A 26,088-nucleotide genomic window follows, 5' to 3' on the forward strand; every position below is an offset into this window, starting at 1 on the left:
GGTGGTTTTGAGAGAAATGGATACAATAAACAATATAGTTTAGATTTGACTTTAATCACTAAAGGCTTAATGTGTAAGTGCCATAATTCAAGGTTTATAATTGTCTTGACATAGTGCTTGTTTTGCATTTCCTGGACATTATGCATATTGGCTACACATAACATAATGGCAGGCTTCTTGTCATCTGTTCTGCAAGCAAAACATAAGCCGTGAAGTAGTAGCATAGCAGTGGCTTAAATAGAAAGATAAAAATAATGATTTTGCTCCACTATAAGGACTAACACTTTAAAGTGATAAAACACTTCTTGGAATGTCCGTTGGGACAGTTTAATGGTTGTACATGTTCAGTAGTATTCTTCAGCCATGTATCAGCCCCTCTCCTCTGTGTATTTACAAGCTAAGTGTGCTGTTAGCACAGGAAGTATTCAGATCCCACTTGTCATTCATGTGTAGACCATCTCTCACTATACAGCCTTGACCAACTGTGAAATCAGTTTGCAAAGCAGCCTTGTGGTGTGCTCAACAAACCTTGTCTGTTGCTTGGGAGATGTTCAATACAAATAATGTTTAGAGTCAATATAAATGTAGCAGGCTAAACTGAATATTGAGTGAATGTGTTGCTTAGGGCAACACAGGTGCCCTCTCACCCAAAATAAATGCCTCATTGTGCGTGGAGCCTGACACAAGGTTAGAGTCTTTTAAAATCCCATTAAAGCTCTGGAGGTACTGCATTTCTTCAGTACTTCTTCGATTCAAATTCTTCTTTTAACAGCCTGAATGTGGCCACAGTTAATCTCCAATACATCAGTTGGACCTTTGATTCAAATTTAACTTCACATGGCCTAGTACATTTTTATAAATTTATGACTATATTCTAACTCATTCATTATTTTTCATTCATTACAAATTTAGAATTGACTTTTTCATTTAATTAGGCTCAATTATTTTCTTAATTTTTCCTAATATTGGAATGAAGATGGGGGCAATGATGATCTATTGTTTATTCATGTGCTTGTTTTTAATATCTCATGAAGCACTTTGAGCTATTTGCACACGTTTTTCCAACTACAAATGGCAACTAAACTAAACTAATCTCACCTAATAACAGACAAGGTACTGTTAAAAAAAAAAAAAAGCATCACCCTGATACTTAAATATAAAGTGCCCACATCTAACCTTCAGTTAAATATATTTATAATTATGTTTGAAGAAGCAATTATTAGGATTTATTTATACTACTCAAATTGTTTGTGTGTTTAGAGAAAATGATTTAATTTTTTTTCCCAAAATAATTGCTCAAAAAATTGTCATGTGTTTGATTGACGGAGCTAAGTGAGATGTTTTTCTTACTTTTATATTCCACACAGCACAGGTAAGAGATTTTTGTCAAGAACAGAACATTCCACATACTCTATGCTAAGTGTGTGCTAACTGCTCACTAGGGGACTGATGTTTTGCCGTAGCATAGGAAAAGTTCTGTGTCATTATGTAAAGTTGGGGGATGTTTCATGATTTTCATAAATAAATTCTTGATTACAGAGTAAATTAGCAGAATCTATTAGCATAAGCACTACAAGCGTTAGCACAACTGGTAAACACTTTTTGAGTGTAGGCATAGGTCCGTAGAACAAATATTATGTCCCTTTTATTTAAAATGTATTTCCTGTGACCTTTTTATATTATTATTTGAGGGATAAACTGGATTGTTATTAGAAAGAATACATCCTTCAATAAAAAATACAGACATAAATGTAAAGAAAAAAGAGAAACCAAACTAAACTAAATAAATGAGAAGACAGCAGATTTAAGACTAAATCTTAAAGGCTCTGTACATGATTTTTAGTCTTTTGAAAATGAAAAACAGAGCTAGTTCATTTTAAACAATTTGAAGTGAACTTATTTTGACATTTTAAAAGATGTGGAAAAAATTGGGTACAGGGCTTTTAAGGTAACAGCTGCAGAAAAAAAGCGTCAGTACTTCCAACAATTAGTATACATGCATATGTGTACCAAGATAGAAATCTTGGTTTCAGGGCATAATTGTGTTGTTTTAGTCCATGTAAGTTGTAAACATAGGCTCACAGTCCCATTGCCAGAGCTGAAGTCTCACCTTGTTTATAATGCTGTCAGTCTTCCATCTCTCTGACAAGATACAGGCGTCTGCTTGACCTGCACCACTCTCAGGCTCACACTCACATTCACCCTCACATGCACGCTCGCATTCAGGTTCATGTGCACACTCACATGCACACTCACATGCACACTCACATGCGCTCCAGTGCACAGCCCGCTCTCTGTCCATCTTATCACAATCTGTGGCCATAGGCAGATATGGCCCGCTGCCTGTCTTTAAAGGGAACCCACTGAACGGCAAGAAAAGCCTTGCCTAGCCCATAACGCTATCGCACACATTTCACACATAAAGTACTCCAGCACCCACCACCCAGGCAGCAGGGTTAAGTCTTTTGACCTGGGATTCTAGTTAGTTATGTGCAGTACTGTAATATAAGTTCTGAAGTTTTTTTCTTTTTTGTTGTTGTTTATTTGTTTTGTTTTTTCAAATATCTATGAATATTAAGAATTTTATATCAATAATTAGCTTTTATATATATCTTTTCATCTTTATAATTGCAATGCATTGCAGTGGTGCACCATTATTGCTAAAATGTGACAGGCCTATTTAGAAGTGACTAATGTATGTATATTTCCATAATATTTATCTACCCACAGGTAAATGTTAGAGGTCTCACATAACAGAAGCAGCGGTGGGCCCTCCCTCTCTAATGGATAATGACAGGGCTCAGCAGCGGGAGAGGGCTGAGTCACACGGCCAATGAATAAAAGAACCAGAATGTAGTGTGCATGAAGCACTGGCTGGATATGCTTTGATAGAGCTCTGCTCCTGCCAGTTTCCCTGGGTAATCCTGCTCATTACACCACAGTGTCCCTGAGTTCTGAGGGTAGCCACAACACAGAGTCCATCTTACCATAGCCCCTCCGTGTAGAGAGAGAGAGCACACATACTATACACATCTCTAATAGATGAACATGTCATCAACTTTATACAATACCACCCCATGCCCAAGTTGTACCAGACTTAAGTGCAGCAGGCTTTTTCAAGTGTGTGATTTATTATGGGATGTGAGTTTCCACAAAATGACATCTCTGGTGGTTGGACTCATTTATCATGTGTTAATAAGAAGATTTACACAAAGAAGGATGTGTTCTATTCTGCTCACTCAAGAAGGTAATTAAGATATTGGATGAGACCTGCCACTCATCCGCGTGGTGTGCTTATAAAATAGCTTGTCTTTGATTGGTTGGCCTTACTACAGTAGCAGATCATTCTTTGAGCATCTCTCTGGGAGAGATTTGGAGGCATCTGTCCTCACTGAGTTTTGGCCAATTAAAAGCACAGCTATATGCTCCAGAACTGACCAGTACTGGCTGGTTGTTCAAAGGACCTCTATATCATGGTTCAGTCTGGTCTACTACATTCGCAGGTTCAAACAGATGTGGCATGAGGTCACGTGTCCCATTTAACAGATTAGCCCGCCTAATTTAGACAGACAACTCGTGATATCTATTTTAAGAATCTCCTTTTGCATTTTCTTCTTCAATTCCACTAGGACATATTAAATGTCGGACAATCCGCCAGTGTCACATTGACACGTAAATGCTATTCCAATTATTGGGGGCCCTCACTGCTTGCTGTCAAATTACCAGTGTGAGGAGGGGAGGATGGTTCTTAGAGCTGCTCTCTGGCATTTTTCCTGACAGGCAGAAGAAAGGCGGCTGAGAGCAGCACCAGGGAGGGTTTGGAGCTCAATGAGCATTTGAAATGCTGAATCCAGGTAATCAGACAGACTCACCCTGAAACCACCAGGCTAGTCCAGGAAGGAAGATGTTGTATCCTGACTGGAGGTCAGCCAGGGCAAGACCAACAGGTGAAACAGCCTGCATTACATATCAAGCAAAAATAAAGATTTCTTACAAGCTGAATCTACCTTGAGGCACTGAGAGGTACAGACCTTCTCCTGCAGTGGTTTGTTGCAGATGGAAGTCAGAGCATTCGAAGAATGTATGTGTGCTGAATATATAGGAGTTATGCAATGGCAAAGCTATGATGCTTTGTTGAAAGAAAAGTGATAAAAAGTGCATTGCCATCCCATGAAAACCTGAGTGCAGCTGCAGATGTCATGCAGTCCCTTTAAGCTCCTCCAGCAGAGCCCTGCTCTCTGCTGCAGGTTATTCTGGGCTTTGTTGTGTGCTCACTGCTGGAGCACATTTTGTGCAGGGCTGGCTGCTCTATGGCACAACCATGTCTCCTGAAACAAGCTGTGTTTCTTAAATGACACCTCAGCTCTGGGGACCTGGGGCCAACAGACACCTGATGTGTGTTATGTGTGAGTTATTTCAGGCAGAGCGTCAGTCATCGCGACAGCCCTTTGCTATATTTACACACACACACACACACACAGAGGCAGAGGGCCTCATTAGCACTGCGCTGTAGCCGCTCTGCTAACGCTTGCTCTGCTCAGATGTTCACACACACTTGTCAGGCACACGGTGCAACCAGCGAGAGGTTTCTCTATAAAAAGTGTCTGAGCACAAACTTTTACCGTCATTTTCTGAGTCTTAAGGTGCACCACGGAGCCAAAGACAGAGACATACAGAAGAAAGTTAGCACAGGCGTGTAGCTTGTTAGCACGATTGTTAGGGCGGTTCTTATTACTTTATTGGTTGTTATGAATGCAGCCAGGTGGGGATCTAAAGGGAGCAGGAGGAAATTATAGGTTGGAGGTCGGAGACCAGAGGGGAGCGGCTGCAGAGAGGTGCTACCGGCTCCAAGCAGAGTGATAAGACACAGAGAGGCGGGGTAAAGGGCTGGCGTGGGTGGGAGGAGAGGATGATAATAGAGGAATGTAAAGCCAAACAAAGGCCAGACCAGAGGCATTGGAGGAGAAAACAGCACAGTGCTCGGGGCTAATCAGGAGCTGTGGCACAGGCTGGGATGGAGGTGTTTGTGGGCTGCCGGGAGCCCAGAGGTGAGCCAGCAGGCATGTTAACAATGCATGCTCCAAGGCCACACACACAGTAATAAGGCTGAGGCGCTCACTGTCCTCCTCAGAATCATAATGTGTGCACACAGCAGAGAAACCATCTTTACCAGAGCTGGATGTTTAAACACAGTCATCTGTTCCCTCGACACGATTACCCTCCTGTCATATTACTTTAATGTATTTACACAGCGGACATGGGGAATTAGACTTTCTTCCTGCCAGCTTGGTTCCTCAAAGCTATCTATATTCTGTCTTCTCTCTATTCTCCTCCAGCATCACCACAGCAACACATACAAAATGTGAAGTATGTTCTTTGATTCCAACCCTGTCCATTTGTCCAGGCTTGAGACCATACATTATCATTTGAAAATGAATTACTGCTGTAAGTAACTAGCTGCTAAATTGTATGAAATTAAGGGATGCAATTAATCGACTATTTTTGACTATTCAACTATAGAAATGGTGGTAGTTGTGTTGTAATCATTATCTGCTATATACTATATACTCTGTACTATACAGACTCTAAAATCTTTGACAAATATTGAGGTAATATTACATCAAAATGTAAAAAAAGAATAAGCTATTTCAGATTTTCATTAACAATAAACTTGTTCTTTTGTTTCCCATTTAGAAACCTTTGATCACAATATTTCAGCCTATATTTTGTTGAAAAGATTTAACAGTCTCAGTGTACAATGTAGAATAGTGGATAATGCCAACTAAAGGTAAAATGAATTGCAGACTAGTAGACCTTTCAAATAATCATTAGCTGTAGCCCTGTAACATATGTATTCTACAATTAAGTAGTCACATAAAATTAATGTGTTCTTAAATTTTTCATTGTCATAAATTTCCCTCTTTTTCATTTTTAGAAAAATAGACCTGAGGAGCTGAATTATGAGAAGTCAAAGAATCACTATTTACTCTTATGAAAATACTAAACAGACTCTCCTATGCACAAGGCTGTTGCTGTGCCCTATTCATTATGTATGGGCATGTAAATCCTCATAAATCCCAAACTTGGCTCCCGCATAGGAACAAACTGCAGGCCTCTGACACTGGTCATAAATACAGGCGACATGCTTAGAGAAATGTGAAGCTGTGAGGGCCAGCCCAGCTCCACAGGCTCCAGAGCACACACGCTTTTACTGGAGCCCCAGTCTAAAGAATGAGTTAACAGTCTGTTGATAACATTCTGATTACATGAAAATGGACTCACTCAAAACATTAAGAAAACATTAACAGTAAATGTACTACTCTGTCTATCTGTTGGATCAAACTACTGGAGCTTAATTTATCTTTAGATTAGCTAAGATAAACCTAACCTTAAGTGTAGTGTTACCCATTTTCAGTATTTCTGTGATTAAAGGGCCCATATTACACTTTTTTCTGAACTATGTTATAATGTTTTTTCTTCATCAAAAACATATGCGGTTTTGTTTCATTCACACATTTTTAACACACAAATCCTGTAGTCATGTAGTAATACAAGAAGTGCTCCATTGTTCCATTGTTTTTTTAAACTCCATACACCTTCACTAGAAACATTTGGATAATTTCAGCCCTGGAATTGCCAATCTATACTGAGGAAAAGGTAAAAGGAGCTGTTAACTTGAAAACTACACTTTCTTGACATCATGAGGTGGAACAGAGCATTTTGAGCTTTGAAGTAAACAGACTAATAATAAAGGGTTACTCATGTGTGAATGAAACAAAACACAACTCCAGATATGTTTTTGAGGAGATAATAACATTATAACATAATTTATAACATGACTCACAAGAGTCAATGTGGTGTAACATATGACCTTTTAGTCTGCTCTAAGGATCTCTAAAATGAAACAAAAAATGCATTTCTGTATATTAGACAATGTAAAGGATTCACTTTTTTAATTTCTTGGTTGTTCTCTCCCTACCCACCGTAAGAACTTGAGTCAGGATGTTGACCAGGAGGAATCATAGTCACCAGGTCAATCTAAAAAAAAAATTAAAAAAAAGATTGTAGAGAAGGAAATTGCAGTATGAGCAAGCTCATTGATTTTGGTATAACATGCAAACTCCACAAAGAAAGAACCCTCAATGTTTAGTATCACAGCGTCACCAATATATAGATACCTAATGTGTTACAGTGTATTCTTGACAAAATTATTATCAAACACACCGCATATTTGATGCAAGCACATGCCTTAAGCTACTAATGCTCTACTGTATCTTCTGATGTAATGGTGTGTCAAAGCTAGTCCCTAAACTATTGACTTAGCATTCAGGAGCAGCGGCTGGGCTTTACTCACATGTCTGGCCTCATCAGTCCCTGCTGTAATCAGGAGAGCACTGTCAGAAAACACAGCCTGGGCTACTGTGGAGGGTACGTGAAGCTAACTCCAATGAGAGCGCTGAGTAAACAGTGACAGGGCCAATTCCCCTTACCAATCTCAGCACAAATAAAGGGGAACAAGGGGGGCATGGAGACTTAACAAAGGCGTAGCATCAGTTGATCACAGCAGAGTCGCCAGAGCACTAATGAAAACATATACAAGGATATGTCTAAAAAGCAAAATTAATATTGGTCTGAAAGGTCATCAATCATTTATGAAACCATTTTCTTTGGTCAGCAGCTTGAAATGACCTTGTTTAACAAAATTTTAATCTACACTGGAAGTGTGCGATTAAAGGGCATTGTGTACATGAATATTTAGTAGAGATTACATTTTTAAGCTTCACTAAATAATTTTGTGTTACGTCTGGATAGATTTCAGTAAAGGAGTGTAACAAGCTGGGCCAAAAGGCTTTTGTTTGAACAAAGATTTCAGCACCGGGAGCTGTCCACTTTGGCTGCAGCTAACATGAAGTCATACAATATAGTTTAAATTCTATTCTTGTCCTTTAAATAATTTATAATGAAACTCAAAATTTCAACATACCTGGCTAATTAGTTTAATTATTTATTTTTAAAAGTGTAGAACACTTAAAACATAAAAGAAAAGTTGACAAATTAACTTTTAATGATTTTACATCATTTTAAAGCCCTAGTTGCCACTGTTTTCTATTTTCTAAACCTTTCATTAGTATCACAAAGCTAATGCTAAGCTTGTTGTTGTTCTTGTTTTTGTTGATATGACTGCACTGATGTCAATATGAATGAAACAATGTTCCATTGTAAAAGAACATAAAATGTTTACTTGCTCCATACATAAATAATAAAAAATATTTCGATACTGACAAGTTTTCCAGTTCTTATACTGAAATATTAAACCTTGCACAGCACATTTTAGTTGCTAGATCAGTATTTATTATTTAGGATACAGTTTAGTTTTTCAGTTTCTGTACACTTTTTCACTCACTTTATGAAGTATTTGTATTGACTCAACATACTATAGCCCTATAGGTTTACTTGATATTGCATAAAAACATAAAAACATTGGTATCGACCATCATTAGCCAACCATGTCTTTTTACACTAATTTTTATCATTTCAATCACTTTTGAGTATACTAGCTCTGCTTTGAGTACCACCTTCCAAACCTTCACCTCTGCTTGGTAAACACACTTACACTGTATCCATGTTGCACTTTTGTCCTGCTCCACTGTTTACCTGCACAGCACTCAGCCAAATCCAAAGCAGTATCTAAATAAGATACATCCCAATTACTTTCCTTGTAAACGTCTCATGTGAGGCGCGATAATTCACTTAACCCGGGGCAGACAGGTACCATTTGTTTACACATCCCTCTCCTTGTGTGTGCTCGATGGCGTATTAAAACCAAGCTGCCTTCCTCCTTTCACCAGACCCCCGCGTAGCGCTCTCTGGCTCTCTGTTTCCATGGAAATGTGCCCTGGGAAGTCTTTACAGCTCCTAACCTTGAAAGTAAGATTGACTCAGAAAATATAGTGTAGTCGGGATGGAGGTGTCATAACAGTAATCAGCGCTGCATTTGATACTCCCTTTGAGTCTGCCTTCATTTCTGCCAGATTCATTATAACCACCCCTGCTGTGTTAGGCGCCTAAGTTGCCAGAAGGAGAGTGAATTAGAAGATTACAAAAAAGCAAATATATCCCAATTTGGAGTCAATTACATTATGGGGAGTTTTATTCAATAGAAGCTTCATTGTTCACTTTTTTTCGTGAGTGTAAAAGTTATTCCGAAGACAAGTTGTGCGTAGGTGTGATATGATGTAAGCAGTAACACAGGTACCATTACAGCCACATGTGCCTCCCAGTGACAGCTGTGCAAAAATTGGGCAGAGGTGCAAATTCATTCTAACACATTGTCATATTAATAAAGTTTTTCACCGAGCAATCTTTTTTTAATCTTCTGAAATGCTGGATTATAGAGCGCTTTGGTAGAAATTCATAATAACTACACGCCAGTTAGCCTTAATAAAGTATGAAGAAAGATTTTACAGAGCTTACAAGATGCACTGCAGAACTGTTCTAGCATTTCCATGATGATTGGTTATTTCTTTGTGTAAAACGTTTCACAATATGTCATTAAAATTTTAAGAAACAAGATGATGCCACCAGAGTTACAGGTCAGATCTGTGGAAAGACAGCCCCTCTGACTGTGTGAATGAATATTTTTCAAGCTGTTTTTGAACGATTTTGAATTATGTTAGACAATTAATGGAGAAAAACACATAACAAACCTCCAACAGAAAAGTTACACAGTGCACTTTTAAGCAGTTAGCCTTTGTTCATAATTTTTAGTTAACTGGCAGTTTGTGAAGAAAAGTTGAAAATACAAATACAGGAAGTAGCAGGGGGTTTATTGTATTGTAATTTGTTTTAATTTGTCTAATCATAAATATTGTTTAAATTAGACGTAGTTTGGCCCTTGTTAACATTATAGTTGCTAGGTAACATACCTCTTTGTATGTCACATGTGCTGGCTATGTCCAACCAGGAAGTAAAATGATTAACTTTAAAACACCAAACTTTAAATAGTGTAGAAAAGCAATGCAAATGTTTTAGTAAAAGCTTAAATACAATGATACTAACTGTGTTTTGAAGAATGACTAGTCTAAGCTGTCATAAGCACTTTAAGACTATAATGAAATGTTTTTATAATGTGCTCCCAGTGGTTTTGTATTCTGCACTGCAATGAGACAAACCATGTGTTATTTATGGTCTTTGACATTAATGTGGGGTGAGTGAGATCGGAAGGGAAATGTCCTGTGTCTCATCTGAATTTCAACTAACAGCGATTTATGAAGCATTCTGACGCTTGACTTTCTGCAGGGGTCAGAGTTCACAGGGGGAGGGCCATGATTAGGAAGCCTGTATAATTTATGTATTTAACTAGCCAAGCAATCTGTAAAGATGTAAGCTGTGAAGATGAGTAGTGCAGTAAGGGTCATGAGAATGTCATAAAAGTCAGAAAGGGCTGCCATTGTTTAGTCAGTCATGGATATGTAATTGCTTTAATAGAAATTTGCATAATCTAATTGATGATTAGATAGTAATTAAAATGGACATAATATGTAAAGTTGACTTTTATGTGCTTTTAACCATGTTACAATGGTGCTCCTGATTGATTCATACATGCCTGAGTAATTCTGTATTGTCCTGCATTTGAGGCTTGAGTGCTTGGAAAATTTCAGTTTTCACCTACACGCTGTCTTTGCAAACTACTCTGTATTTACTCTGGGTCATACATGTAGGGTTCAAAAATGTCATGGAGTCATTTATCAATATGTCACTAGGCGAGGGCTCCCAGATCTGCAGTTCTGAACAGGAAATCACTGACATGTTTCTGTTTTTTTCTTTACGGTTTACATAAAAGAAAATGTAAAATACTATGTATGTTACAGTTGAATATTAAATACCAAGAAATGCATACTATATATTCTTTTTGAGCATGATCATTTTGGATTGAATCTGCTGTGTTTGCATGTATCTGCATAAAACCCTGTAAATGCTGACTTTATGAAATTATTTTCCCTACAACCTAAATATAAAAATTCAAGTCTGTTTATAATGCTCATGTGATTACAGTAGATTACATATATAGCTGTTAATTTTCATCAATAGAGGTTCGCAACTTCAAGCCAATCTGATGTGTGTAGTTCCAAATATAAAAGGCATGGAAGCGACAGGAAGTGCCTCTGACAAAATCTGCTCCAAATCATCAATATGAAAGTTTTCACTGAGCCCAGAGGCAAATAATTACTAAGTCAAGCTGAAAAAGTAGAAACTGCATCTTCCATCCCACTCAAACTCCCTATACGGATGATTTCAAGAAGAACACTGTTTTCATCTTTTAAGAGAACAAGTTAAACATCAATGAACTCTATCTTAACACCTCCGTTCTTTCTGCTTGGCAATAAAAGTCCCATATTCCCACACTGAGTCAAGTGGAGGAGGAGCGAGCATCAGTTCAGGTGTGGGTGGTTCGCTGGAGAGAGGGGCTCTGAAGTCACTGCTAACACACTGAGCAATGACTAACACAGGTTTACTGGTGTTTGTTGGGTAGAGACACGCCTATAGTCTGGCTTTATTGGCACTCTGGTCCAGTCTGAGCTTAAATCTAGCATTTAATAAGTCTACGCTCCACACAGGGGTCATCGTCTGTCACTTAACCAGCTCATTATTTCACATTGTTTTGGTCTACAGCTCCTCGTCAGTCTCGGTGGCAGGGGAAGGAGGTGTTTGATGTGTCGATCAGTTGGAGAGCTGTGTGAATGGGGGGCTTTGAGAGGGGAGGACGGTGCGTATATAATGTCTGCTAATGAGGTGGCCCTGGATCACGGTGGTAATTCTGGGCTGTTCACATGAATATTCACAAGCAGGAAAGGGCTTGCTCAAGGTGACTGTGGAGGGCATCACAGGACAAGAGGGTGCTCTTAAAATCAGGCTGAAGCTAAGAAATAAAACTAAATTTAGGCTATCGCTGGGAAGATAGTGAATAATAATGTCTGGTTTGAAAAGATAATTTGAGGTCATAATTTGTTGCTGTAATTTGGTAAACTGCGAACCCTCATCAGAATCTTGAGCCTGGGGTGTAATATGTATAAGGCTTACTTTATTAACCCAATACAAATGTGTCTTTTGTATGTGACCCTTTCTTTAGTGCTTGTAATGGATCAAACAGAAAGGCAGGGACAAAGGTGTAAAAATAAGTTTCAGTTTAATAAAGTTAAAAAATATTATTTAGCAAAGGCAAATAATATTTAACAAAAATCTGGCCCAACTGTGGTTAACTTAACCAGAATAAAACAAAACAAACAACAACAAAAAATTACTCAACCAGACAAAAGAACAGAGGCGTTTAAATACAAGAGGACTAACCCAAAAAGTGAACACAAGAGGGAGGTATTACACTAGAAGATAAAGTAACACTTCTAACTCAGTCAAAGTAACAATAGAGTAAACCATTATAACTATACAGACAATAATAACAGTGATAATACAGAAACTTTAAACAAACTAGGCAAGCGAAATGAGCAAAACTAAACTTAAATGTATGCCCCCTCCATATAAGGACTTTCCTCCTCCTGCCCAGATCTCTCATCTAGCAACTCAAAACAAAATAACAGCTACAAGTAAACCATTCAGATATTATTAACTCAAATGTGTGCACCCAAAATTTGAAAATGTGTGCCTAAAGAAAGGAATTAAATTAAACTATGTGCATTTTAATACATTTTATACACTCACTTAATAAAATTTGCTGTATAAAATGCAAATGAAAGTAAAATAAAACCACAGTGCTGTTGGGGCAAACTGTCAGGAGCAGTGGGCAGCCATATTTGGATGATTTTCTGTATTTTTTAAAGAAACATTGACCTGTGTTCCCAGATACGAGGTAAACATGTTCAAATCAAATATACCTTTATACCTTATTTATTGCTGATACATTCTTAGTTATGTAATGGATAGATTGCACATGATGGCCAAATTGTTTGTGATGATTTCTGTGATCAATTCTCCAGATGATTATCCAAGCAAGTGATCAGAACACAGAATGAGTCTCACATGCGTTTGGTGCTGAAATCCAGTGGGTTTTAATCCATAAAGTGATCTGAATCCTTACTAAACCAGCGCCTGCAGCCAGTGAGGTAATTCTGAGTTAAGTTACATGATGTCCATATACTGAGAATTAGAAAAAACTTGTATGTGCTTCTATCTGCAATTTAAGGCGTTAAACAATTTAATTCACTTGTGATTGTGGTTCTTTTTTTGAAACAGTAAGTGAGCAGGTTACATACAGTTTCATTAGGTTGCTGAGAAGAGCCATGGTGAGCAGATTAAAGTGTTGTAAATATCCCAGTGTTGGGAAGAATACACTGAAAATGTCTGTAACACATTCACAATGCATTGTATTATAGTGTAAAAAAAAATTGTTTCACTGTTTGTTATGCATTTATTTGATTGGGGAAGGAAAACTTTTATAAGAGCAGTGTTTTCTACTTTTTCACTAATTCCGTGCAGTTTGAAGCCTAACTTGTGTGATCAAATACCCTGATGTATTCATGATTTTAGAAAAGTAGCTGTATTCTGAATAAAATGAAACCAAATGAACCAAATGAAAAAGCTGCTGTACCAGACTACAGTTAATCAAAATTAGTATTCTGATTATGTATTTTTGTTACTTACCAACACTGGATAACGTACTGAAATATCTAGATGGAGAACAAGCAGGCATACTATCAGCTATTTTTATTAAAATCATTGTTACTCCTACTTGGAATATATTGATTGAACTTATTTTTTATTATTGTTCAGTATAATCATTTCTACACTTTTGGCAAACACCTACTTTGAATAATAGCTTCATGTCTTGGGCTCTTGAGGAATTAGGGAGCAGAATATTCAGTATCTCCAGGGATCAAACCACCGTCTTAACAATTCATCACTGTTTCGGTGCACAGCAGTAAAAATCAATAGCATAGTTCTACTGAGTGGAATTGACTGAGTGTGAAATTGCAATCAAACAGCAACTATTAGCCTCCACCAAATAGATACAACAGAGATGAATGATGTTTACAAATCCCCTGAAATCCACTTTACACTGTCCTATTACTTTGTTCAGTTTGTCTCTAAAACACCCTTGTAAATGTAATTTGAGCTTCACACTCGAGAGCCTATTGCATTATCAAAATGTTGACATCTATTATATTAATTTATCTTCATGCTTTTTAGCCGGCGTCTGTCAAATTTATTAAAACCATCTCTTCAACAAGAGTCCTGAAAACCATGGGTGCTTTTTCTGAAAAACAGCTTTATATATTTGCCTGAATTTAGGAACTCATTTTTGATTTAGGGACTCATTTTACCACATTTTCCCTAAATTAATGTTTTTTGTTTTGTTTTTTGGTTGTTGTTTTTTTCATAATGTGATTTTATTACTAATTGTAGTAACCACAGTGTTCTGTATCTAATAGAACATTTGGTCCTGCTGATGGCAAAGTAGTGAAAAGAGCTTTGGAAGTCATTATAGTGAATAACTAGGATGCTAGAAATGTGCTGTATGTGCTTGTCTCCATTAACTGACTCCATAGATCTGATTTGTACCTTGACAAGCTGTCTCCCCAGTGACACTAGAAAAGTTACGCAGTGTATCTTTAATTAAGTATGGCGAGAAGAAAATTCATTTTGTCAACTGGACAAAGGTTAGTTTGGTTGAAGACGTTTTCACAACTCATCCAAACTGCTTCTTCAGTTCTTCAGTTCTTTAATTAAGTAAGTGTGAATCATTCTTTATAAACGATTTGTTAACCATTATAAATTAAGAGTTTGTTTATAGTGTTTAAAATGATGGCCCATACTTGAGTAGGAGTAAATACAGCCGCATTATATGCCTCATTTTAAAGTCTTCACTGTGCATCACTCTGTTGATTGTGGGCAAATGTCAGGGTCACCAATGTGGAAGTTAGCCAAAAAGAGAAGAGGGAAGTGTCGGGCTCCCTGCTTTAATAGACTTCCAGCCAAAAACCAATGAACTTGAACTGAAATACATAGGCGGACCTTCCTCCCAAAGCCCCTTCACAATAAAAGCATATTTTGTGTGAGAGAAATATACTTTTTGCGTCTGCCACAACATAACAAAAACAAAACTCCTCTATACTCCATACAACAGACATGCCGTATTCACAGTGAGAACAAAAACAACTGGTACACCACCACAAAAGTTCTAGGAGGAAGTAATTAGACCTTTAGAGATTTCAATTACCACCTTGATGGGGTTCTCAGGATCGATATACAAGTCTGTGTCTTGACAAGATGGCCAGGGATACAAAGGCCGGCTCTGCCTCATCAAGTTCAGCACAACAGTCAATGAAAGAGCGCTATTATTGTTGCACTTGGATGTGTTCCTCTGGCAAAAGCACCCGCGTGTATTAACATAAATATTCATGGCTGTCGTACCCACTGATTTCATAGATACCGGCCCCCCACATGAACTATCATTAAGGTTAGAGGATCAAACAGCAGAAGCAGCCAAACAAGATTAGAAAATGTCACCAGCGGCCTCCTTATTCTGGTCTTTTTATTTTTCCGCTATACCTCTCGTGCCCAGCGTCTGCACCTCAGAAGAATGAAGACAAGAGCGAATCAACAGCGAGCCAGACAGCGACACGGGCTTCCCAGCGAATACTAATCTAAAACAACATTGCATTGCACCAACAGATTCTGCCACTGCCCACCGGAGCGTTGTTAATGCGAGATAGGGCCGTGCAGATCTCATCACTTAGGGAAGGTTGCGGCCTGCCTCTACAGCAAGCCCCCCTCCCCTCGTACCCCCCCAGTGCAGATTCACATCATTTCCACTGTCAAATTGGAAGTGACAGGCCACTCAGGCGGAGGTGTCTGTGTGCCCCCCCGATCGGTGTCCGTGCGTCTCCACTCAGAGCTGTCAGCTTGATTACATATCAGCGGGGGCGGGGTGTGTTTGTGTGTGTGTGTGTTGGGGGGGTGTACTGGGATGAGGCTGAAGGAAAGGAAATGTCCAGCTGCAGACAGAGCACTAAACACATCGTCTGAGCTGCTGCCGCACATCTGCCAGTACGCATCCCACCTGTCGCACCTGTCACCACGGACACCAATCTGGGCTTTCCATCAGCGCTCACAATTGAACACTTTCAATCTTCTCTCACCAAATAACACATCGACTTAAGTCAGCAGCTGTTTTGTCCCTGCTGCTAGTATAGGCGCCATAGTTACCAACTTCTCACTGGTGACAGATCGTGTGTGGAGTTTGGTGCTAGACTTGAACAACTGTTGTGTTGTGAGAAGTATTGAAAAGTTACTAAATTATTCAAACTGTATGTAAGCCAGGTGTGTTACATCTGACAACCAATGTTGAATCATTGCTCTGGCATTCACACATTATTAGAACTGAGCTGTGGCTCTTTGTTACGAGACAAAGAACACAAAGACAAGCATTGTTTTAGAAAAGAGTTTTAATTATTCTGATTGTATTCATTCCCTCTCCACTGACAACTCACTGAATAGTGATACAATGTAATGTAATGTGTAATGTGTCCGTCTGGGTCTGCATGGAGCCCACATTGTTATAGACTTATTTCTTGTCCATAAAGGAATGGTTGGTTGATGACCCAGTTTTTGGTCTATTCACCTGTGTCTGGCTGAGGATAGTAGGTTGTAGTGCATAGACAATGGGAACCGGGTTTTGGCACACACACACACACACACACACACACATAACAATACACATGCCATTTCCAATTGCTAATGAGCAGTTGTTGACAAAGTGCTAATTTTGTTTTCTCTTCTATCTCCAGGTGTGAAGCAGAGAAGCACTCCACGGCAGTCCAGAGAGGTACTTTATTACGCTATCTCTTCTTATACGCGTTACTAACACCTGCTATCTGATACAAAGGGGTGAGTGTCAGCCCTGTAGCTCTCAGTCAGATAGGATCTGCACAAGCAGGCTGACCACAGACAGCTGTGGGGATGGTTCTAATAACTAGACACATTCAGAGCTTCTACTCAAACTTTTTAAAGTGTTAATTGTCATATGTGTAGTAATTAAAAAATGATTCCCTTCTATCATGAGATTCTTTTTTTTTTCTTGCCACACTAAATGCCGTATAAAAAGTAATAACCAGCTCAACTGTTTAGGAGTCTGACAGCAAAAGGGAAGAAAGCATCTTTAAATCTTCACTTTTAAATCTGTTGGTTGTGCCCCTCTGGCACCTGTACCTTGGGCCTATAGAAGCCCCTTGCAAGTTTCAAAGAGTTGTGTATCTGTACTGTGTGGACGCAGCAATGAAAAGGGCAGAGGGTTGTGTGTGAGTTGTACAAAGCTGCATCTATCCGTGGCTCTGGGTCCTTCACCCTGATGAACACCCTGAGGAGCGGCTGTCTGTAGGTTACAGGGCAACATTCACCTTGCACATTAAACAGAGGAGGGAGAACCACTGCCCCCACTCCCTTTCTAAGCCCATGTACATGAAGTTATGTGTCCATTTAAGTCAGGGGGGACAGTCAGGGTGAGATTCATAGAGGGCCTATTACCTTGTCTGTTGTAAAATTAAAATTACACATCCAGTTCATTGGTTTCATGATGCCATTACAGCTTATAATTGAAATAAAATGTCAGAATACATAATGGCCTGGAGCATTATCTGATGTAATCGGGCAGTCGATGAGTATAATTTAGATCCCTCATTTTGTGTTTATTAGACATTTATATGATTTTACAATTCAGTATATGTACACTATAGACACCATAAGCAGTATAGAGCTATAGCTTTCTGTTACATGATATGACCAAACAGCACCACCAAGTGGAGAGAGTTCATATTACAAGATGCGGCAGGTGCACAGCTAATGAGGCCAGGCATTGTGGACTTGAATTCATTACACCTGAACAAGTGCCACTGCATCAGATATTCTCAGTGTTTAATAATCTTCCTTAGCCTAATGACTTTTTAATGATTTGCTTACTTTTGTTCTGGCAGACCCTCTCCACAAAGGACAAGGATGGAGAAAAATCAGACCTCATCACAGACCACCTCACAGACGAGCACAACTCCTCCAGTCCAATCCCTCCAATGCAGTTTCCACATTTTGAGAGGAGTAAACTACCTGCTGAACACAGATCAACAAAGCAAGTGTTCGAACTGCTTACAGTTACCCCTAAATCCAGAAAGACTTTTAAAACCCGACCGCAACTCCACCATACCAACAGCGTACCCCCCTCCCCTCCTCCCCCTCCTCCCCATCCTCCTCCTCGGGGGTTGCAGAAAACTGGTCAAAACTGTCTCGGACTTTGGAGGCGCGCAGGGAGCTGATGAGGAACATGTGCGCCAAGTACAAAAGCCACACCTCCAGAACTATCACTCGGGAGCATGTGCGAATGATCTATGTGGAGGACAGGTACAAGCTCCTGTACTGTGAGGTGCCCAAAGCTGGCTGCTCCAACTGGAAGAGGACTTTGATGGTTTTGGCAGGTATAGCCTCTGATGCGCGGTCTCTCTCACATGACACAGTCCACTATAAAAACCATCTGAAAAAGCTGGACAGTTTTGACTACAGTGGTATCATGAGACGCCTTCAAACTTACACTAAAGTTGTTTTTGCTCGGGAACCTATGGAAAGACTGGTTTCTGCATACAGGGACAAGTTTGAGAATCCCAACAAACATTACCACACTGTTTATGGGAGACCTATTATTGCCAAATACAGGACTCACCCTTCTCCAGAGGCGTTGAGCTCGGGGGACGGTGTTACATTCACAGAGTTTGTTCAGTACCTGTTGGATGTGCACAGGCCCGTTGGAATGGACATTCACTGGAACCTAGTAGACAATCTGTGCCACCCGTGTCTCATAGACTACAACTTTATAGGCAAGTTTGAGAACATGCAAGAGGAGTCCAACTTTTTATTACGAGTTATGAAGGCACCAAGGAATTTGACGCTACCACAATTTAAAGACAGGAACCCAAAAGACCAAAAGACATCGAGTGAGATCACAGAGAAATATTTCGCACAGGTCAGTCCATGGCAGAGGCAGCGGGTGTATGACTTCTACTACATGGACTACCAGATGTTTAACTATTCCAAGCCTTTTAAGGATATACACTGAAACTTTATGTAGAGTTCTATCCAATCACAGTCACATTCCACAACATCATGAGTTGTTACATCTCCTGTAAGCCAAACTTTCTCACAGCTGACAAACTACTGGTTAGATATTCCTAAAGCCCAGACTATATTATCAAATGGTTTATTATGTGGTATAACTGTACTAATATTATGTCTACTGTCCGAAATGCAATTGTGCACTCTCTCTCTCTCTTTCTCTCTCTCTAATGCAATTGGGTTCTGAAACTGTATGCTTATAAACTGTATTGTTGTTCAACTGGCTTTAAATTGAAACTCACTGTGAGTCAAATAGCATTTGCTAGCATGGCTGAAACAGAAATGTGTTCTGTTTTGTAATTAAAAACTACATTTATTCTTAAAATAGGTTATACTATAAAACATTAGTTACCAATGTGAATAATCCAGGTTGTATCACATTATATTGGTAAATTAATGTAAATTACATTAAGTAACATTTAGGAGCATTCCTGATACACTGATCTGTTCTGAAAATAGAATGATATAGAAATATGAATACATGACCTGTTGCTGTGTGACTCACAGTGAGTTCAGCATTAGTATACCTCTGTGTAAATGCGTAGTACTAATACAAATATATATATACATATATATTGTGATGGTGGTTTACTAAGCTGCTTCTTATGCTTATCAAGCATAAGCCTTACTATATTGAATCTATATCCATAGTATAAATCTTTCAAACTGTGTCAAGTGCTGCCCTTCTAAAAGCTTTCTACACTAATTGTAGCATTCCTCTTTTTACCTGTCACTTTATTCTTCTCACACCTCTCTCTATGGCTTTTATAGATAACAATATGTGTTGATCTAGATTTGATTGCAAGACTCATAAACATTGTCCTCTTTGTATCTTTCCTACATCCTCTTCAATCATCCTTTTTCTGATACTACTGTGTAAAACTGTACAATGGGCATTTAAATGAATATATTTTTCTATGACTTTCTAAAGTATATAAATATATATATATATATCTCTATATATTCAGTGCTCCTCTGTGAAGTTATGTTTCTTTGCTTTTTGACGTCACATGTTTTATTACTTAAATGATACTTGTGTAATGTAACTAAAGAGTTTTTATTTCCAAAACAAAACCCACCAGCTGCCAATCACTCTCAAGGATCTCTGGCAAAATGTTTTGATAATTAAAATAACTTGTACACCATTGAAAACAAAATGGAAAAATTTGACTATGTTAAAGTTTTGGAAATGAGCTCCTTACTTACTGGCTGTTATGTCTTTTGACTTACTGACCCTGTACAGACAAGCTGCATACAACAGGAGACATCATTCTGCTTAAGACATGTTAAGCAAAGCTTCACCACTGTCCAAGTCTCTCTTTGTGTGAGAGACCTCTTACATGTCTGTTTTAATCTTTGTTCAAAGAAAACACTTTTAGGTACATGCAACTGGGATGGAGGCTATGGAGAATGTGATGAGTGATTGGTGGTGGCCAGAGATGCAGATGGTTCAGATTGGCAGTCTTGCTTCTGTCAGTCTGCCTCAGGCTAGCTGTGGCTACAAAAGTAATTTACCCTTACAGAGTGTGAAGTGAACATATAATGACTACAGTGTGGCACTTTGAGGGGTAGTCAAGCTTGTAAAGTGCAATACAAATGTAAGTTATATGATTTTTTATTATTAAATCAGACATCGTAAGTCACAAGGAAAAGAGAAATGACATTAATTATTAACTTCATTTTCTCTTGCTTTATTCAGGCTTTATGAAATATTTTAGGACACACAGACCTAGGCTTTTTACGTGGTATGACTTCATCTATATGTGTGTGACACACAGAAAAGCATTTGTCTTCACTTTGTTCTAAATTTACACACAACTCATCAAATATACTCAATGGTTTAGTGAATGATGGCAGACGCTGCAAACAAATAGCTTTTTGATCTTTTGGTGCTAGGAATGAACTGTGTACTTCTGAAACTCACTGAAAATGTACTTTATGTGACCAAATACTACAACAGTACTTTGACAATGAAGTGGTTTAAAGTTACACATTATATAATGAGCTTGCTATTGCTTTCTTCCTCCTGTCTTTGATGATCTGATCTGATGATTTGTGTGATGCTGTATCCTGAGAAACAAACTGTGTTCTGGTCATGGGGTCATATAGAGCACTCATTACTATGGTTTCCTTGGCACACGGGGTTGATTTGGGGCTAAACTCGCATATAAGTGAATGTATATGTGTTTCTTGTCAGTGCAGAAGTGTACAAATGATCTTAAACCATTTGCCTTATTTTACACTGCCAATCAAATGGTGTTTTCAGGATGACATTCCTCTGATTGATGAGTGTCTACTAATAAACTATCTTGAGTATTTTCAAATGGCCTCTTGTTTTGTGCTTTATGTATTTAATGTTTAAACCATTGGCATACTGAAAAGTGAAAATTAAATATTAAAAAGTTGATCAGAAAATCTTCTATCCAACATCAGAAGGTTTAAGAGAGTGAGCCTGTGTAATCTTAATATAGGAAACATTTACATTAACAAGTATTGTGGATTTCACCATGCAGTAATTAGAACTGATTATTAATTGTACGCGTGACATTGTAACTGCCTCTGTAATTTTTTTTAGAAGTAATCCAAAATGTCATTGCTTCTAAATATTCCTGGGTTTCAGCATCCTGTTATATGCTGCCATCTTGAGGGCCGTTGATTATTCAAAAGATACAATATTTTGTTTGGAATTGTTAATTGTTATGGCAACGGTCCTAAATTTTCTTCATTCTGAAACCCATAGACAGAAAAACAAATGTGCTATGACATGACTTCAATTGCCCCATATTAAGTGTCCTGCCTTACGCGTTTGGTTGTACTATTGCATGGGCTGTGATCATCCTGTGATTTGAAGATTTGATTTGCTGCTCCGGGCCCGTTTGTGTAGCCTGTGTAGAAATCATGAGCACTACAAGAACAGTAAAAGTGTGAGGAGAAACAAAAGCTATCTGTTTACCTCATTAGCGTGTGTGAGAAATGTTGACGTGCTCTGAAGAGAACGTGCATATGTAGCTAAATCTGCTAAAGGGCCTGGAGCAGACGTGAAGGAGGCACCCAAACATCTTCCCAGTGTGATAAACAGCCATGCTATGCTTCAGAGCACTGTAAAGGGAGACTTCGCCCCATTTTTCAACTATTATGATGATGAATTCCTCTCTTAATCTCCATGTTTGCCTCTGAGCTGGCATTTACATGGCCCATGACAGGCTGGAGCTGAGTCTCAGAAGACTCACAATGGGCTACAATGGCATCATTTCTATCAAGGCTTTTCTAAAGATGTGCTCTTTATTAGTATAATAAAAACTATTTGTGCTGGTGACATTCTGGAGTTTCCTCCAACAGCTCTCTGTATGCATGGCAGGTTAGATCTCCTCTTTTCATATGAAATCTTTGTTTGCTCTGGCATCGTGTGAAAGTGTGCTCCAAATCTATCTCCCAGTGATAGAACACTCATTAAAAAGATCTGCCTGAGCTGCAATATTAATCAAGCAAAACCAAATGACACCAGGGAAATGACTTGATCAAGCATATCACAGACATCTACACAGCTGAGGACCCTACGCCAGAGTTTTGTGTTTGTTTTGTTTTTTAAATTATTCACGTTTTTATATTTTATAGAAAAGTATTTGAGAAGTATTTGAATTTAAATAAATAAAACGTGATATACTAAATAGGTGTTTATTCATACTTTTTGATATATTATGGACATATTATGATTTATTGACTTCCCAAACAATTTCAGATCACACCAGGTTCCTTTTGAGGTCAAACATACAAACCATAACTTAATATAGAACCAGCTGTCGTGAGATATACTTTTGTGTTATTACAATAACAGTTGTAAATATAATCTTGTAAGCAAACACAACTTCCACTAAGCCTTACTTAATGTGCTACCTTGACTGTGCTTCTATTGTTTGACCTGAAAAGTCCCTGTCTTTGTAACTCTAGTTTCACAGAAGAGTGGTGCAACACATTAAGAACAGATACAGATACCATGTGATATTACGTCATGAAACAGTAGCATGAGTACACAGAAAAATACTGGTTTGACAAGAACACTCAATGTATTGACTGCTGTATGTCTTCTTCTTTATTTGGTTATGTCAGTTGAGAATGAAAAACTTATGATGATTTATTTACCGTAATCTTAAAATGAATGTTAATTATAAAGTTATAAATTACCCTTGTCTCTTCAACTATACCACTTTCAAATATTCCTTCCTGATCTGAAGGATTTTGGCAGGACCATTGCCTTTTTAAAAGACAAAGTTTTGAATTGTGTAACTGAAGGACTGCTGTCATTCCAAAACCATCAAATCAGAACGGCCTCCTTATGCCTGAAATCCATGAATAGTGTAAAGTAAGTCCTTTATGTGTTCTTAGTATTCTTTATATGTGCACGTCACATGTATATATCCTTTACATACACACATGTCTGTGTGATATAAGTAAATCCAACAGCATTGCTTTAGATGCATAAAAACATTTTAGTGTCCATGGGCCCGGTGCAAGCTTTGATCCTGGTTTCCGTTTAGAACAGATATGTCAGACTCAGGCCCGAGGGCCAAATTTGGCCCATGATACAATTATATTTGGCCCACGAGATCATATAAAATATGCATTAAAACTGGCCCTCCGGCTACAGATAGGCTATAGAGACTATTTATTTAAAATTTTGTTATTATTTTATATTCTGCTTGTTCTGGATTCAATGTTTAAGCAAAACTGTTATTAAACATTTATTTTAATAAGAAAGGATTTAACATTACATATCTCAAAAGAAGAGAAAACATGCAGATGTTGTTGAAATTTTTGAATAAATATTTAGTTTGGCCCACGACTTTGTCCCAGTTTTTAATTTTGGCCCTCTGTAAATTTAAGTTTGACACCCCTGGTTTAAAACATGCACACAACACACACATGTTTGTTTGTTTCTTTGTTTTGTTAGTTTGTCCATTTCAGGGGCGGCAGTAGCTCAGGTGGCAGAGCATTTGCCCACTGATCTGAAGGTTGGTGGTTTGATTCCAGCTCTTGACATAAAAAAAAAAAAAAAACACATCACAGATCCACTAACCCACAGGTTGGCTGGTGTGATTCCAGCTTCCACAGATGAATGTTGCTGTTGTTGCCTTGGGCAAGACACTTAACCCACCTTGCCCACAGTGTCTGTGTGCACTGGTGGGTGAGTGGTTCCTTGTTGTAAAGCGCTTTGAGTGCCTTGTAGGTGGAAAAACGTGACATTTACCATTTTGTTTTTGAACCATAACAGAGAGTAGTATGGTTACACATATGCCCTCTGCAGAGTGAGTGGGCTTAATTAGATTCACAGTAGGAGTATAACATGGACTGCACAATTACCACAGTGTCGGATCAATGGCCTCTATGGGCCCCAGTGCAGCTGCCCTGGCTGAACTGCCTGATACAGTAGCTGTTTATATCAAATATCATAAAAATGTGTCATGGGAATTTGAGCCATGACTGTGCGGAACGGACCATTGTTTGTTATGTTTGACATTAGACATAAGAAATACAATGACAATAGTACTTCAAAGCCTGCCACATATCTATGATGTAATAAGGTGTTGCAAGAGTGTACTGTACACAGACACAAGTTGAAAGGGCATATGAGGTCATAGATCATTTAGTAATGTGTGTACAAATGTCTCTGATTGGAAAACAAACATATAACTCAGAAACTTTATCTCATTTTTTTTAAATAAAGGATTTTTGAGTATACTAAATAGAAAAAAGATGAAGAAAAAACAAAGACAGATTTTCAATAAGATTTTTACTAGATTCACATGAATATGGAAGATTTAGATTTGACAGTGATTTGATAAACTGTCATCTGGAAAACAATAATTATAATAGAACCTTTGTCATCCCTTCCATTCAATGTTCCATCATTTTCATTAATTTAATCCTTTGCTTGAGCAGGACCATTCAACTGAAACTCAATACCCTTTTACTGACTTCGCCATAGCTCATTTGCTCTGTCAACAACATTCTCTTCCACAAACTTGAGGTGAGAACAAAAGCTGTCAGTTTAGTTTACTTTGCAAAGGTTTGCAAAGGTTTCACATATATTATAATAAACTCTAAAACGTACAGCTATCAAATTCACCTGTTTTATGATCCTCTCAAATACATAGAAAATTATATAGTTAGTATCTGTACCAAACGTGACTTCTCTTGGTAGGAGAGCTTCTTGTCTCCATATATTGGTTGCAGCAGATTGGGAATTAAACTTATCTATTTCCATTGACTCAAGGTAATGCCACCAGGCCAAGTTACAGGTTAGATCTGTGAAGATGCATTCACAATTTAAAGGTCCTATATTGTGCAAAATTGACTCTTGAGCTTTTAGCCAAGTTATAATGTTATGTTATTAGGTTATTTTGTTGTTGTATTTTTGTCATCAGGTTTTGTCACTCTCTTCGTACTGGTGGAGGCAGGATGACAGCGCCATCTGCAGTCTGACTTTCTCAGGACAGGTGTGTAAGAGTAAAAAAAAACCTTGTCCCAGTTTATAGTTCCATGGACACATTTCTATATTTTGATTGCATTATTAATCCACCAACAATACTTGTTGTCCTCTGTCCCAATGATGTTGCTCCATTCCAGTCCGTAATGTGGTTCTCTCACCTCAAAACCTGTATAAATCAGTTGACCGGACAGGTCACAGCAACATCACATGACCACTCTGAGGAAGACCACTAGTGAGCAGTCCAAACTGTCAGGTAAGAAAACAAATCCTTGGCCTCAAGAAAGAACCAAATAACATCAATAATCAGAAGACCAAATGAACCTCATTGGACTATCACATTATAAAGTTACCTCATCAAAACCATACCTGGACTTGTGTTTTGTTTCATTCCCTAGTATTAGTAGTCTTTCTACAGCTCCAAAGCTCAAAATGTC

The 26,088-nt window shown here is 38.3% G+C and overlaps 1 protein-coding gene across 1 annotated transcript in view; it reads left to right on the forward strand.

Moving 5' to 3' along the window:
* LOC110175351 (carbohydrate sulfotransferase 8) overlaps positions 1-19,167 on the forward strand; it is a 102,853-nt gene extending 83,686 nt beyond the window's left edge. The window contains 3 exon segments of the mRNA XM_055154844.1: positions 16,803-16,840; positions 17,985-18,213; positions 18,216-19,167. Of these exon segments, the coding sequence (XP_055010819.1) occupies positions 16,803-16,840; positions 17,985-18,213; positions 18,216-19,111 (1,163 nt within the window). The 3' untranslated portion in view covers positions 19,112-19,167.
* The last annotated feature ends 6,921 nt before the right edge of the window (positions 19,168-26,088 follow it).

The sequence above is a fragment of the Boleophthalmus pectinirostris genome, unplaced genomic scaffold, assembly GCF_026225935.1.
Source record: "Boleophthalmus pectinirostris isolate CB_2022bp ecotype Guang Dong unplaced genomic scaffold, ASM2622593v1 HiC_scaffold_19, whole genome shotgun sequence".
Lineage (NCBI taxonomy): Eukaryota > Metazoa > Chordata > Actinopteri > Gobiiformes > Gobiidae > Boleophthalmus > Boleophthalmus pectinirostris.